Source organism: Gekko japonicus, unplaced genomic scaffold, assembly GCF_001447785.1.
Source record: "Gekko japonicus isolate JY-2015 unplaced genomic scaffold, Gekko_japonicus_V1.1 scaffold1130, whole genome shotgun sequence".
Lineage (NCBI taxonomy): Eukaryota > Metazoa > Chordata > Lepidosauria > Squamata > Gekkonidae > Gekko > Gekko japonicus.
This window is the reverse complement of record NW_015169811.1, coordinates 61,708-78,766: the sequence shown is the minus strand read 5'-3', so window position 1 is coordinate 78,766 and position 17,059 is coordinate 61,708. Positions and strand designations below refer to the sequence as shown.

The 17,059-nt window shown below is 45.0% G+C and overlaps 1 protein-coding gene across 1 annotated transcript in view; it reads right to left on the bottom strand.

Moving 5' to 3' along the window:
• Nucleotides 1-3,822: 3,822 nt before the first annotated feature.
• Nucleotides 3,823-17,059, bottom strand: part of YTHDF1 (YTH N(6)-methyladenosine RNA binding protein 1) — a 21,975-nt gene continuing 8,738 nt past the window's right edge. The window contains exons 4-5 of the mRNA XM_015417148.1: nucleotides 12,863-14,386; nucleotides 3,823-5,459 (exon numbers count right to left, since the gene is read on the bottom strand). Coding sequence (XP_015272634.1) covers nucleotides 5,433-5,459; nucleotides 12,863-14,386 — 1,551 coding nt within the window. The 3' untranslated portion in view covers nucleotides 3,823-5,432. The remainder of the gene's footprint in view (nucleotides 5,460-12,862; nucleotides 14,387-17,059) is intronic.

Below are 17,059 nucleotides of genomic sequence, written 5' to 3'. Positions count from 1 at the left end.
TGTAACCAAGTCCGCAAACTTAATTCCACTCATCTTATATTACAGGGATGCTTATTTTCAGCACTTGTTCTTGTAAAATAGGAGTTTTCCTGTATTTGCTTGATAATACATATTACTTCTCAGCCCGGCGAATGAAATCTTCCCTTGTAAACGACCATATCGAAAACATTTTCTGCACTTTTGAGCTTTTCTGCTGCTTTCCGAACTGAGAAAAGCGACATACCAAATAGAAAGATGCTTTCCCAGGTGAAGTTTCTCTTCCGCTTGACTGGCAAGCCACGTCCTTGGAGACGGTGCCAAGTATTGCCCACACACTTGAAGTCCGCCTTCGCGGCCGCAAGAATGACAAAACTTTCTTTTGACAGATTGAGACTGAAATCCTTTTCAAGATGCTTTTCAATTCAGGCAGCACTAACAGTCATACATGTGTAGTGGAAACATCTCAAGGAAAAAAAAGGAAGCTAGATCAATTGTGTGAATACACACAACCACAGCCCATATTTTTAAAAGGATGTTACCAAGGTCAAGAATTGTACTCTATGCAGTGTAAGAAAACTTGCAATAAGGGTTGGCTTCACTAGGGTTTTTTGTTTTTGTTTTTTAAACTGGTCCAAGGAATTGGGGGGGGGGCATTTTCCACCTCTCATTTTCACCCCACCCTTCCTCCAACAGGCTAAGAACCATATACATAGCTTAAAAAGGTAAAGGTTCCCTTGCTCGAAAGCCAGTCGAATCCGACTCCAGGGCTGTGGTGCTCATCTCCATTTCAAAGCCGAAGAGCCAGCGCTGTCCGAAGACGTTTCCGTGGTCATGTGGGCGGCATGACTAAACACCAAGGCACACGGAACGCTGTTACCTTCCCACCGAAGTGGTACCTATTTATCTACTTGCAATTTCTTGCTTTCGAACTGCTAGGTTGGCAGGAGCTGGAACTAGAGACGGGAGCTCACTCCATTATGCGGCACCCGGGTCTCGAACTGCTGAACTGCTGACCTTCCACAGCCTGCAGTTCAGCATCTTAACCACTTGAGCCACCGCAGCTCCTCATACATAGCTTACATTCCTATTTTATCCTCACAACACCACTGCAAGGGAGGCTGAAAGCGTAACTGCCTTAAAATCACCCAGTAAGGGCACATTTGAACTCAGGTCTTCCACATCTCAGACCAGCACTCTAAACCTGATAATTTTTTCCCCCTATACTGGGAATGGTGGGGGCTCTGTGGACAGTAACTCAGGCCGAATAGGGCTGCAGCAAGGATCGGGCAGTATCATCCTCCCCTCCCCTTGCGCCAGCAAAAAAGTCAGCAGGATCAAGCCCCCCGGCATATATACCTGCGGCCTTTCCTATTAGTGAACACTCATAATGTTGGCTTACACCAAATCAGACACGATCGCTATGAGTAGAATGTAGGACCTCCCACCATTCTGGTGCACGCTGAAACCACAAGGCAGGAAATTCTGGGAACAGCTCTAGCCAAAAGGCAGAGCATGTGTTTCGTGCCCGTCATGCCCAGATTCAAGCCCCTGACAGCCCATTGAAAGCTAGGCGGAAAGCAATGCTCCCTCTAAGCTGTGGAGGCTTGTGAGCAAAAATTCTACTTTGTGAGCTACTGGTATTAAAGTCGTGAGCAAACTATTTGGCTCCTGCATCAATTAGTTTGCTCAGGAGCCATCCTTCCTGAGCTATGACAAAAACGTGAGGCGGAGGCTTAAAAATTGGAAGCTAGCTCACACCAACTCAGCTTAGAGGGAACACTGGTGAAGAGTGGCCTCTGTCCAAATCTTTGGCAGGATGTTGCTGATCAAACTGGACTGGACAGAAAATGGCCTCTTTCGGCATGAAACACGTCCATATATTCCATCTCCAGCTGTGCCAGGAAGCTGGGCTAGAACCCCATTCATGTGTATGGCAATTGCTTCATGTGGAAGAACATTTGATCACAACTCCCACCGCAGTCTTAGAAGTTACTAGCCTAGGCAAGGCGGCTTAACGTCTTAGTGAGAACTAGCCCCAAAAGATAATCCGAATACAGAACGCTTTATTCTCCCTCCATCCCCCAGTGAAATGTTTTCTTGTTGGATAGGCTACCGATGTCACTACACTGTGAAATTAAAGTTTTAAAAGGCTAAAAATAAAGCTGCCATTTTAAAATTAATTGAACCTATCCTTTCCTTCTTCAATGGGGCAAAATACTAAATTTACCAGAATGCACTGTTGTGCGTACACTTCACACTTTAAACCCTTTTCCATTCCCGTATGTTACTTTCAACAAGGAACTACGACGTTAATGATTTATTAAACTGGAAGTAAAAATAAACTATTCAAATCGGGAAGCAAAAATAAACTATTCAAATCCGATGCTGGACATCCCTAGTCTTCATGTTGGAGGAGAAGCTATATAGCCAGTTTTGAAGCAGACAACAGGCTGGAAAGAAATACGGTACTGGTGTAGATGTTGTGAGGAAATGCTAAATGTTAATTTGTGTATAGCCCAAGAGTACAGGACTGCACTCACGGACTCTGCGCTTCTCTAGACTCGTTCGGCATGGTACACACACAGGTTATCTGGAGGTTCTTCCAAAATGATCAGGAACCCGGTCAAAATCAAGTAGAGAACATACTTTCAGCAGGCAGCCATGTTCGTCTGCAGTAGAACACCTGGATTCAAGCCCAGGAGCACCTTAAAGACCCCACAAGATTTTCAGGGGGAGCTTTGGACTCTCAAAAGCTCATAATCTGAACATCTGGTTGACCTATAGGTGCCACTGCACTCGAACCTAGCTGCTCTACAGACCACACAGCACGTAGGCTCCACGGATACATTATGCTGAATGCACGGAGAAGAGCGGAACCTGTGGGCAGGATCCCACTGTGTTGTGAACAAGCACTGGATATACACCAACACGCTTGTTAGAATCTTTCTTTCGCCAGACATCACAGTCACCTTCCACAGATAAACCGCTATTCGGCAGATGATCATATACCAAAACAAGGAAGAAAACCTTCCTGCCCCTTTCTCACAAGAACTCGTGGACACTCGATGGAATCACTGAGCAGTCAGGTTATAACGGATAAAAGGAAGTCCTTCTTCACCCAAAGAGTGATTAACATGTGGAATTCACTACCACAGGAGGTGGTGGCGGCTACAAGCATGGACGGCTTCAAGAGGGAATTGGATAAGCACATGGAGCAGAGGTCCATCAGTGGCTATTAGCCACAAGGCACAGATAGGAACTCACAGGCTGGGGCAGGTGATGCACTGTATTCTTGGTGCTTGGGGGGGGGGGAGCAACAGTGGGAGGGCTTCTAGTGCCCTGGCCCCACTGCTGGACCGCCTGATGGCACCTGGTATTTTTGGCCACTGTGTGACAAAGTGTTGGACTGGATGGGCCATTGGCCTAATCCAACACTGGCTTCTGTTATGTTCTTATGTTCAAAGTGACGAAGAATACGATAAGCAGCTAGGAAGGGTCTCCTATCCTCAACCTATCTTCGTGAAGCTGCCGTTGCCTTCTCAGTCTGATGTGCGCGGGGACCCCAGCAGCTGTCAAGCCTTCATGGCAACGTGCGGGGACCGCCCAAGTGGGTTTCGATCCATCACTTTGGCTAACCCAGCAGCTGTCAAGCCTTCATGGCAACTTCTACAGTGATAGACAACATGCTCTTTCTCAGGCAACCAGCTCAGGGTGGGGGCAGAGAGCACAAAATAGCCCTGGCTTTGAGAACCCCCCCCCCCCCAGCGTGATGTGAGCAGACCTTGAAGTGCTCAGGGGGTGGGTAAAGAATGAGATGACATCACACATGCTAAGTAGGTATTATTTATTAAGGCTTGTATTCTCCTAGAGGAAAAAAAAAGTTAAATCCGGTGCTGTCCGTTACTCCTTACACCATAAGTAACAGTCCAGAGACAAAGCTATATATTCTAAATACAAGTCTAAATGATACATCTTAAATTTCATTTAAATTGGAGGTCCTTTTTTTTTTTGAGTAAATAAGTTTTCAAGAAGATATTTGCTTTCTAAGAATAAGTAAAAGATCCTCTACGATACACGTGCAAACTTCGGTGTGCTAGAGAGACAGGCATGAGCACCAAAGAATTCATGCTTAATTTTTTGAAAACTCCGATCGGTGGCTGGTTCCTCAAAACAGCTCCCTCATTCCACAGAAACATGACAGCAAATCCCATTTCTTAAAACAGTAGGCTTTTTTTTTTTTACTCATCCAACAGGAAAAAAAATTTACACACATTGTCAACTTTAAACATCTGAAGCATAATCCATCATGTGTGTCTGTACTAAGATTCTATATTAAAGCTCACCATTATTGGTATAAAATTCCAAATGGCATTTTCGAGAAGTGGAAAAGAGGGGGGGGAGTGTTTAACAGAACACTGAAAACCAGCCTAATGTAAAAAACCCACATTGCCAGAAACCCCTTGCAATGTTGACATTATTTAACCAATAAGCTACAAAGAAAATGAGGTGATGGGAGAGAGGGGAGAAAAAAATGTCTCACCTTTTGCAGTATGATACAGAGCAGGTGCTCCCAGAAGAGCACTGGTTCACCAAATAGGAAAAAGGGGGGGGGGGAGAGACTACTTTCAGACACTGTTAAGGCCACAACCCATGGGGAACATTTCTCATGAAAGCCCCACTGAGATGACTGAGAGTCAGGCAAGAGCACAATTGTGCGTTAGAGCAATTTTCATTTATGCAGCTTGCACGAGAAACGGCCCTGTGAATTATGCTTTTCTACAGGACAGCAAAAGGTGTACTTTCAGCAGTTAAAACAATAATCAACTGAACAGAGGAAAACTACTCAAAGTGATCTGAGCTTGCTGTATTAATGTCAAAATTCTAATACGTGCTTAGGGTTTTCTATAATTGAGCTTAAAAATGAAAGATTCAGGAGAAGGGTTTTTTTTTATACCATGAAGAATCAAAACAATCGTGGGAATGGTGAGACAAGAGGATCTGTAGTACATAGATACAAAATTAAGGTGAATTTCCAGATTAGAAAACATAATTTGTGCTGAAGTCTTTGGGAGACACTCATATTTTCAGAATATAGAATTATAATCATGAAAACTGTTTAACCAACTTAAAATTATTTTTAAAAAAACAGGTAACACCTTTATTCATGGATTCTACAGCATTTTACATAGAAAAGATACAAATGAACGCATATTCACCTGGGCAAAAAACAAAAACAAAAAATTTCCAATGTACTTAAAGATGCAACCATTGAATTTCCCCTGCACACACGCACACACACACAAAACGATATCGGAGCTGAAAGCTTTTCAGTCTTCTGATGCCAGAATACGGCACCAGAGTACTCTTTTTTTAAAAAGATTCGATTTTTCATAATCAAATTTTAATATCAGATATATATACACATATATATCTCAAGCTATATATGTCTATTCTTATTGTTTACTTCGATTCTGACGTTCCTGTAAAGAGAAAAATACACAGTTAGAATTCGGAACCAAAAAATGCAACACTGAAACACAAGCTTTAAAATACACAACCTTTTCAGAAGGCCAGCCCTATTTGTCTGCTGCAGGTAGAAAAAGGGGGCTTGTGGCATCTTTAAGACTGACAATACTGTGGTATAAGGTACTGTGGCTCAGTGGTAGAGCATCTACTTGGCATGCAGAAAGTCCCAAGTTCAATCCCCGGCATCTCCAGTGAAAAGCATCAGGCAGTAGGTGATGTATAAGAACTCAACTTGAGACTCCAGAAAGCTAAAGCCAGTTTGAGTAAACATTACAGACCTTGATGGACTGATGGTCTGATTCGGTATGAACCAGCTTCGTGTGTTATGGCACAAGAAATTTACTAGGTTTTAAGGCACAAGTGACTGTTACGGCCACTGCAGCATTCTGAAAGCAGTGAAGCAGGTCTTTACTGCAACCACCCAAAACGAGTCTTGTCCCCAACTTTTTAAGCATCCAAAGAAACTGTATACAGACAAGATGCCTTCCCGTGAAGCAATGGGAAGTCTTCATTAAGAATATCGATCAGGGTCCCAAAACTTTCTGAGCCTGTGGGCTCGTCTGGAGTTCTGACATGGCGTGGTGCCCGCGGCAACAAAACGGTTGCCACAAAAATGGCTGCTGCGGGAGCCGGAGCCAGACGCAAAATGATTACCACGGCTTAACTTCAGTAACACAGTGTAGATGAGAAGAAGAGTTGGTTTTCATACCCTGCTTTTCTCTACCTTAAGGAGTCTCAAAGCAGCTTACGATTGCCTTGCCTTTCCCCTCCCCCCACAACAGACACCCCGTGAGGCAGGTGGGGCTGAGAGACTTCTGAGAGAACTGGGAGTGGCCCAAGGTCACCCAGTAGGCTTCATCTTGGAGGAGTGGGGAATCGAACCCAGTTGTTGCCAGATTACAGAGTCCGCTACTCTCGACCACTACAACATTTAAAAAATATATCTGCATAGCTAATCAAATCATCAATAGTCAATCAGAAGCCTTGCTGGAAAAAAGCCCTACCTGGCCCCGGCCACTTCCTAGAAACCCCTGGCAGGCACTAAAAAAAGATGTTGCTAGACACCAGGGTGCCCACCAGGAGCACACTGGGGACCCCTGATATAGATACAGCCCTGGTTCCTCTTTCACCACTTTGCCTAATTAAATGTAATTCCACGCACTCTTGTTTCTCTAGTGTTCTGATAGTATTTGTCAATGTACAGCTCTCTGTAGCGCATTCCCTGACCTGTTAACTACAGGAGTAAAGGGAGAAGGAAGAGGATGGGGGATTGGATGCAAACTTCTTTAAAACTACCAACCCCCCCCCCCACAGCATACAAAGAGCGTGCTCTGCTAGTATTATGACACCATCCCCGCAACTAGCTCAGTGCGATAGATATATGAACCGGTGAGAGGACTAGGCTGGAAGCAGGATGCTCCTTTAGTGAGCACTGGCAGAGGAGATGGCACTGACTGCTAGCGAATGAGAAAATTCTGCTGCCATCTGACCAACACGTATCCCAAACTTTGTGGTCCTAAAGAGGCTCTTCTCCCAACCACACAAAGCTCAATGGGTGCTTAGAGCTACAACCAGGTTTGCTGCGGGATTTCTAATTTTCAGGAAAAAAGCACCCACAATGCTTTGCACAGAAAGACTATCCCAGCCACTGTTTTGGCTGAGGGAGTGAGAGGATTCTTCTTCCACAGGAGCTGGAAGGAGGCAGCAGCCTTCTAGCAGTTTAGCTGAAGGTGGCCTTCATGTCAGTGTGTTGCTGTCAGAAACCTTTCATAGGCATTTTCTCCCAGCAATGCACAAGCTTCTTTTTAAATCAGGACACAAATTTTGTTCTCGTTTACAACGCACTTAAGTCCCCTAATATTTACATAGGATCGCAAGAGAAATCCAGGGGAACGCAGCATGTGCCCACCCTACACTAATCTTGAAGCCACCGCCCTCGGTCTGCAAGACCTGAGCAAGGGTGTTAATGACGGGATGTTTGGGAGAACTTTAATTCTTAGGGCAACCATGAGCCGGAAGTGACTTGACAGCACTTAACAAGCACATACAGATGGGCTTTTGTTGGAATCCTCATTTTCTCCTTTTCAAAATAAAAGTTCACAAGTTTGCAATAAGTGGACAGATGTATTCCAAATGAGGCAGCAAATGTTAAGTCTTTCAACTTAATTTCTATATTCTGATTTTTCTAACATCTTCCTAAGATTCTCATTCGTGGGGCTGGATCCAGACTGAGCTGTTAATTTCCACTGAAATCCCTCTTCCAACTGCAAACTTCCATTATGTTGATCCTCAGGGTCCCTTACCCCCCCACACACACCATTTTCTGCAAATCGGTGGGAGGGGGAAGGCCAGAAAATTCCATCCACTGCCGAAAAAATTTAATCTGGACCCAATCCACAGTAATAATTAAGAGATTAAAAATACTGTTATTAACTGGAAATCGGCACTAGCCATGTCTATGAAAAGATATACAGATCACATGCAACTAATACACTAATTAAATGTGGCCCTTCAAGCTGACAAGCTATTCACAATCCAGCTGCGAGGAACATGTTCCACACTCTTCTTCAAGACTAAAAATTCCAACTGTAGAAGCTTAAACAAATAATATTCCTGAGAAGCAAGGTAAGGGTATAGTCAGGATCCAAAGGAATGTACCATTCATTCAATGCACTAAAGGGGATTTTCAATTGGTTTTTATTTATCACCAGCAGTCATCCCCCCCCCCAGCTGCATTATGGCAAACCACTTTCAAAGCAAGAGGGTGGGGGTCTCAAGAGCAGTAAGTGCGATGTGGCACTTGAACCAGCCTATTTATGGTGCTAGAGAGGCTGCTTCTCCCAAACATACCTTAAGCCGGGAAGCTACTGCAACCGTTCACGGACACTATAAATATGCACGCAGTGAAAAATCTGAATGCAAACTTTTTTAAATTGTAAGGGAGACTATGCAAAAGTTGTAACTCAAGGTAGCACTTTCACTTGACAGCAGCTTGTTGCTTCAGAAACAGGAACTGCTGCAGAGAAGACTACAAAAGCTGTGGAAATGCTGACCTTACACACATTACTGTTTCAGATTATGGCCCATAAATCTTACTATATCTGTCACCGGCACGTTTTAATTCAAGCGTCAGCATAAACCCATAATGCTGAATTTTTAAAAAGTATTTTGATGTGAACAAGTAGGGCATATTAGGCTTCATGGCTGAGCACCACTCTTAACAAAACCAAAGATAAATTGTGTATACCAGTTGGACAAAATTCTATAGCACATAGCATTTGACAAGCATAACTTCGGTTTTACAGTAAAGTGGAATAAAGTGCCTGGCAATTAAAAGAGAGCTGGTACTAGTACAAAGAGCTTCTGCAAACAAAGACTCCGTTTAAGGAGATAGTGCATCACCCTCTCCACAACAGGGCACTGTGAGACAGAGGCATTTCAAGTAACTCTGTTAAATGGAGGGGGTTAGATTCCATGCACTGAGAGAAATGAATGGAACACTCCTATCCCTCCCTTCATAAAAACATAAGATGAGCCCTGCTGGATCAGACCAATGGTCCATCTAGTCCAGCATCCTTTCTCACACAGTGGCCAATCCATTCCTCTGGATGGCCAACAACAGGGCACAGAGGCCAAGGCATTGCCCTGATGTTGCCGCTTGGCTCTGGGATTCAGAGGATTAGTACCTCTGAATGTGGAGGTTCCGCTCAGTCACCATAGCTGGTAGCCATTGGTAGACCTATCCTCCATGAATCTATCTAATTCCCTTTTAAAGCTGTTCATTCCCATGGCCTTCGCTACACCCTCTGGCAGCAAATTTCACATTTTAATCACTCTCTGTGCAAAGTAGTATTTCCTTTCATCAAAGCAGTATTCCCCTTTCACAGTTTGATGTAGCGGTTAGGAGCATGGAATCTAATCTGGGAGAACCGGGTTTGATGCCCCACTCCTCCACATGCAGCTGCTGGTGTGACCTTGAGTCAGTCACAGTTCTCTCAGAGCTGTTCTGGAAAGAGCAGTTCCTGAAAGAGCTCTCTCAGCCCCACCTACCTCATAGGGTGTCTGTTGTGGAAAGGGGAAGGGAAAGGAGACTGTAAGCTGCTCTGAGACTCCTTCAGGTAGTGAAGGGCAGGGTAGATAAGAACATAAGAGACGCCAATGTTGGATCAGGCCAAAGTCCCATCCAGTCCAACACTCTGTCACACAGTGGCCAAAAATACCAGGTGCCATCAGGAGGTCTCTTCTTCTTCTTGCTGCAACCTGCTATGCCCCACACACTCAGGAACAGCATTGGGAGAGGGGGCCACAGTGGGGGGATCAGTGAAAATCTCACATGAGATGTGCTGCTTCCACAAGTGGCACACTCACAAAATCCTGTTCCGCCAAAAAAACAAAAAAAAACCCCTCAGAGGTGTTTGCCTTAAATTCTTCCCGAGGAACAACAAATACCCATCACATTTCCAGGTATATCTCTAACTTATGGACTAGAAGCTTCCACCACTCCCCCCAAGTGAGTAAAATGGTTCTCAAAGATTCTGTTCAATCTACCCTTTTGCGCTGAAACAAGATTCCATGATATCACTGTGAGAAAGTAAGACTTCCAACCTTTAATTACCTAGACGGAGCTTTATTTCTTGCAACTGCCCCAACCCTAAGTCAAATGGATGCCAAACTAGGTTTGTGGCTACCTAGCGAAGGAGCAGAAAGGTTCATAATCTGACAAAAAGTAATGGAACAGAGCTAGACCCAGGAGATTGGGTGAGGTGGGCCTGTGTAAAAAAAAGTCTGCAAACCTGGATTTCCTCTAAAGCAGTTGCCCCTTTTTGGGTACTGAAAGCCTAGGAGAGGCAAATCTTCTAGCCCTCAGTGACTTCCTCAGATGGGGAGTGAAGACAATGAGAAAATATAAAAACGCCACACTAGTCACACTAAGAGATCCAAAAAATAAGGCTAAGGCCGATGGTGCAAAATGAAAGGGGGGGGGAATACACTTTATTACACAGTCAGAATCCCCCAAATTCCCGACATGTCTTGCCAACAGGCTTCTTCAAGGCAGGGGAATCTGTCGGTCTTTGCAATGTTTCTCCCAGAAGAGCACGATATCACCGTTGGCGAAACATGTATGGAACTTTGGGAATTAAGACTGAGTAACGAAAGGTATTTTTACTTTTATTTTGCACCCTCACCGAGTGAAGACAGCCTCAACGGCTGCGGAGAAACTACAGACACCTTGACAATTACAAGGACGCTTAGGCGGAGCCGTTGAAAAGAGTGCTGGGCCCAACACCAACCTTGCGGGCCAAGGCGTGATCTTGCTCCCTTGCTGGACCAAAGCTGAGGACATCCAAAGCATTACTTGCTCACAAGGTACACCCACAAGCCCAGGACCAAAGGACTTGGTGGGACCTTAGCTGTTCTCACCTCTACATCCTTTGTTTGAGTGGGACCTGGACTAAGTTTTCCAGCAATGGAAGGGAAGAGGTAAATTCCCACCAATTCTCTTTCTGCTGCAGACTCCGAATTTTGCCTCATGCCTGTCCGGAGGGTCGCCTGTCCCCACCCCCGGAGCAGTATTTCGGGGAGGCCAGTGGGCAGCATTGCGAGGAGGAGGAGGAGACAGGAAAGTTCACTTCCATTCCATGGACAGAATCCCATAAAACTATTTTCATTAACATTGTGTGTACTCCTTTAAGAATACTTGCAAATTTTGTTATCTAATAGTTCAGAGGTCTGAGTAACTTTAGTTTCCTGTTTTGCATAATCACCGGGCTTTGCACTGACAAGAGGCACGAATGGAAAACGACCACAGAGGCGACACTCGGACATGAAACAAATGGCAAGTTTGATTCAGGTGGGGTAGCCACGTTAGTCTGAAGCAGCAGAACAAAGTTTGAGTCCAGTGGCACCTTTAAGGCTAACAAAATTTTATTCAAGGCGTGGGCTTTCGTGTGCACGATGGACTCAAGCGTTGTTCAAATGGCAAACGTAATGATGTAAGATCGCAAACGTCATGAAATAGGAGGCTGACGGCCCTCCCCCATCCCCGCTGTCGACTGTGATTAGCTGTGGCATCTGAATTGGGGTGCCTTCACTAACTGGGGATAATTCCTTGCCAGTAACCACATTTCTCAGCAAACAATACCAGTCGATAATCCCAGTTCCTGGGGAAAAAATGACTAACCTCAGTCAGTGAAGGCAACCACATTTGGACATCAGAATTGGAGTTAGCGGAACACCTGTCTTCAATCTTGGCATGCGGCACAAGGGGAAGAGGAAGAGAGCACGTGAGCCCAACATTTAAGCCAGTTTGCGTACACTGAACAAACTAAGATTTATTCATTGTGTCTGATACTGGTGCCCTGACATGGATAGCCCAGGTTATCTCGATTTCAGAAGCTAAGCGGGATTTGTTCTGGTCAGTATTTGGAAGGGAGACCACCAGGGACGTCCAGAGTTGCTATGCAGAGGCAGGCGATGGCCAAACACCACTGAACGTCTCAACGGGGTCACTGTATGTCGGCTGCAACTCGACAGCACTTTCCACCACCTCCTGATACCCATCACTCAACTCTACCCTGCTAAAGGTAAAGGTTTCCCTTGCTCGAAAGCTAGATGAATCCGACTCTAGGGGGAGATGCTCATCTCCGTTTCCAAGCCGAAGAGCCAGTGCTGTCCAAAGACTTCACCGTGGTCATGTGGCTGGCATGACTAAATGCCGAGGCACGCAGAACGCTGTTAACCTTCCCACCGAAGTGGTACCTATTTATCTATCTGCAATTTCTTGCTTTCAAATTGCTAGGTTGGCAGGAGCTGGGGCCAGAGATGGGAGCTCACTCTGTCACGCGGCACACTCGGGTCTCAAACTGCCGAACTACAGACCTTCCGGTCTGCAGCTCAGCTAGCCTTTCCTTAATGATATTCTCTTGAAAATCCCAGCAACTGCGGGGTTATTTTCCAGAAATCATTAGTACCTCAATTCTCACTCTACCCATCATCTGATGCATTTCTTTAGAGCTACAGAAAAGAGCTACAGCTGCCATAAACACTGAGTTTTTTGGCATAGAGATAAATGAGCCAATAAGGCTGTCAGCATTATTACGCATAGTTCTGCCAGCACCAACAACACCCACCCCTACGAGAACACAGCTATTACAGCAAAGCTCCAGCATAACTCAATGTAACCCCACCAGCAAGCGCTTGCCGCTCTGAATTATGGATTAAGGATGTGCGCTATTTTGGAGTACAAAAAGAGCTGAAGTAATTAGTTACCTTTTGAATCTCTTACTCCCCTCCCCCCCACACACACCAGGGAACCCAGATTCCCCTCGTTTAACAAGACACTCTAAAGCTAGCTTACCTTCCGCACTACCTCCTCCTCTTCCTGGCGCTTTTCGTAATGAGAAAAGTCATCGAAGATGGAGGTTGTGTGCTTGTACGTCGCAATAATTTTAAGCACTTGTTTTGCTTTTTCTAAGGGCACCTCCTGAGTGTCGCGGGAGTTTGTAACTGGCTTGTTGTCATTGTTCTCCAGCCTGATGTGTCGCAGCTGGTTGTTGGGCACGTCCTTCACAAAGATCCACTTGACGTCGAACTTCCCCTTCCACTTGTCCTGAGACCAGACACCAGCGCTGGTACCATAGTCCACCGGCGACTTCATTTCTGCCACTCCGCAGAAATGTCCGCTGCCATTGACGCTGAAGAGCAAGTAGACGGGGCCTTTGCTGTTCATGGAGCGGAAAGCACTGTCCAGACGCTTGTTGCCGTGCTCTGTGCTACACCAGATGGAGTACTTGATCGAGCGGTGGATGTCGTCCTCCGAATAGCTCTTGATGATGAACACGCGTCCATTTTTAAGGTTCCACTCAAAGTCCTTGGGGTTGTAGCTGTGAGCGGCTTTCAGCTTTTCAAGAACAGGGTGGGACTCGCCGCCAGGGATGGAGTTCGCCGGGATACTCCCAGGTGAGTTACTCTCGTTGCCTGTCCCTCCGCTTTGGCCGAAAGCCGCATTTCTGTTACGGGGTGCCACCCACCGATTTTGGGGTGGGGGTGGCTGAGGGTTCTGATATGGCAGCTGGGTCAGCGGAGGCGGCTGAGCAGGAATAGGCTGGATGATCTGTGGCTGTGGGACTGACTGGGGAGATGGGATCTGCTGGGGAGTTGGAACTTTGGCCACTGGACCTTTGTTGTCCCAAGTACCTATATCCATATTATGCTTTATAGGCGGGGGAGGCAGAGCTCCTCCTATTACAGGCCCACTTTTTGTTTTCATCTTGGGTTGAGGTTTTGCAGGTTTGCTAGCAATAGCAGCCCAAGAGGTCGGCTTCGACACTGGCAAGTTTATACTTGAGCCACCGTTGCCAGATAAAGCACCTGTCATCCCGGCACTGTTGACCACAGAGCCTACTGTTTTCACAGCGGAGGCCGTGACATCCCCGCCAATCTTCAGCCCAACCATTCCCTGTTCGATGCTGTTCATCCCAGGAGCTTTATTCAAAGTATCGTTGTGAAATCCCGTCTGGCCGTCGACGATCGTCCCACCCAGAGAGCTGGGTGGGTAGCTGTAACTGCTCCCATAAGCTGAGTTTTGAGTCTGCTGCCCTTGGGACCCGCTTGTCCCCCAAGCTGAGAAAGCTGGGTTTTCGGGGAAAAAATTAAACCTGTGCTGGTAGATGTTGTTCCCCAGTCCCCCGGGCTGTCCAAAAACAGCATCGTGCATGAAGTGATGGTCGCCATTGCTCAGCTGTCCGTAGGTAGTGAGGTATGGGATTGGTGGGTCTCCTCCAGTGGACCACGGCGCTTCACTGAGAGAGTACGGGAAGCCAATAGAAGGCGGGTAATAACTGGATAAGTAAGGATCTGTCATTGATGGATAGCTGTTATTCTGTTAAAAAGGAAAAGAGATTTCAGATTTGGATAGTCACAGTGTGGAAGTGAAGTCCGCAGAAATGCTCCAGGAAAGTTTAAATCCCCTACATTCTAGTGTTAATACTACCATAACAACCAAAATGCCTTCTGTTTTAAGTGTTGCATTGCCTTTTCCTTATATCTCTGCAACGCATATTTTATTGCCTTTTAAAAAAATGCAACCATGAAATCAAAGTACGGCTGGCAAAAAATAAAGGGTGTGTGTGTGTGCTGTAATCCTGATTTAAGGTACCTGTGGAATAAAATAAATTGACTCCACCTGTGAACGTACAGAGGGCAGACATGTGGGTGAACTGGGCCCAGACCGATTACAACACTTGTGAATCAACTGCCCAGAAAATCAGGAGTAAGTTGAGCATGCGGAAAAGACCCCATTCATCCTACACTCTCTCTACTCTTTAAGGTATCTCAGCTTTCTGACCTTAGAAATCTCTCCCAGATCATGCGCACAATGCCACCACCTTGGTTTTTAGTTTTGTATTTCCTCATAAAGCCTGTCTTACCTTTCACCTTTCCATAGCTCCCTTTCCTCTTAGGGTTGTCCAATCTTCTGCTGCATGTATTATGCTCTTAATCCCCTTTCTGCTCATTCTTTACATACTCTGACCTGAAAGTCCCTTTTGGGCGGTAGAGCTTTACCCACCAGTTTCTATTCTGCCACAACTTTTGGCATAATAATCAGAAGAGCAGTAATAATAATTATCAACATGTATATTACTGCTGCTTTAATGAGAAGGGACATTAAGGACATAATCAACAGTACACATCACACCATTTTTATACACTGGTTTTCCTGAAAAGGGTACACTCCCCAATGTAAACACTCAGTTCTTTCAGAATTACCTGGACAATATTAATCAGCATTTCAAAACTGGCATCATTGTTTTATTTCTTGCCACAGGATGCAGCAAGTGCAAAAAGCAAGCATGGATAATTCACAAGAAAGGACCAGTAATTCCTTCTGGCCTGGAGACATGCTTTTGTCCTCCAAAGCTACATTTTTATCATGCATCCAGTTTGCAGCTTACAAAGATTCGGTTAGAGGGGACCGTCACTGAAACTAGCAAATTGCTCTTTCCTGAAGTACTTCTGATCTCCTAAACATTCTCACATGATTTAAGTAAATCACTGTCTTGTGCAGAACATTTCCACACAGCATGATAAAGCAGCCCCTGCAGGTCATCTTTCTGAAGTTTGGCTTAAAAGTCGCATGACCCCAAAGATACCATTTATTTATTGCATTTTTAAAAATCCTGCTTTACAGCCGACAAGTGGCTCCCAAAGTAGCTTCCAGGTACAAAATCTGGAAAAGGGCGATAGGGAAGGGAGTCCCAGTAAGAGCTCCAGGCACAATGAAGGGGAGGCTTGGCTCCTTCCTCTTGCCCATGTGGTCTCAAAAATGGCAGCTAGTAATTAAGGCTTATCCCAGGCAGTTTACCAGTAACTTTTAATGGGATCAGCTATTTCTGGGAACTGAGGTTCCTGCAATAAAAAAGGTCTTATATGGGAAATATCAGATTTTCAATATTTCTCATGTCCTAAAACAAGCATCTATAATGTTATACAACAGCAACATCTAAGAGTTCCTTTTTTTAATTAAACAGGACCACGACGTAGTGTGAAGTAAGTGGCAATGTTTTAGAAACACTGTGATGCTACAGCCATGTACACAAGTAGGGCTTTCTACAGAAAGCAGACAGACTCATAGGTAGGCACTGGCCCCAACAACTGTCTGCAGAAACTGGATTCACAGTATTTGGAATTATTATGTCACACAGCATTGGGAGTAGAGCTATGTCTATGACCATCGTGGCACAGCTTTGACTGTTATGTTCATAGTGGATTTCTTCCAAGCCACTCTACCCACTTTCCTCTAAGGCATGAATTCACAGTATGGAAAAGAGGGCAAGACAGCACTGGTATCTGAAAGCTTCCACTGAGAATTACGGATAGTTATTTTCCAAGGGTAACTTTTGGGAAATATGAAATGGCAAGAATTCAGCTATGTCATTTGCTTTTGGACAGTCTATTAAAATACGCTAGGATAACTGGCGCTGCATGATGCTGAATATACCCAAGCTTAGACTCTAAAAATCAACACGAGTTTCGTTAAAAATGACCTCCCATGGAACATCAGAAATATGTATATAATATCAGCAAATGAATGAAATTGTTTAGTAACAAGCCTTTTTTTAAAAGAATGTTGACACTATCGTTGCAAAGGACCTTTACTGAAGCAGGACAGCCCATACATAGCCATTCCTAAGTATCTCCCGTATCATCTAGGTTATGTTGTATCTCTAGCAGAGAGTCGGAAGGATCAAATCATGATATCCCAAGGTGTTTGAAAGAGAAGGAATCCATGTAGCCAATATCAAAGGCAAGGAGGCTGGGCATACAGGCAAAATATGTCACACCACTATCCAACCCGACCAAGAACACAAGGTTTTCTAACCCTATGCAAAACAAGACAAAAGAGTGGAGAATTGCATAGCAGAGCATCACTCAAGAATCATGCTGTTTTGGATCCCAAGTTTTCCACAGAGAAGAGGCAGTGGTTGCACCACAATTTTCACCAATTCCCCTCTACAACTACAGAATTCCATGTTGAGGATCCACTAACTCTGGA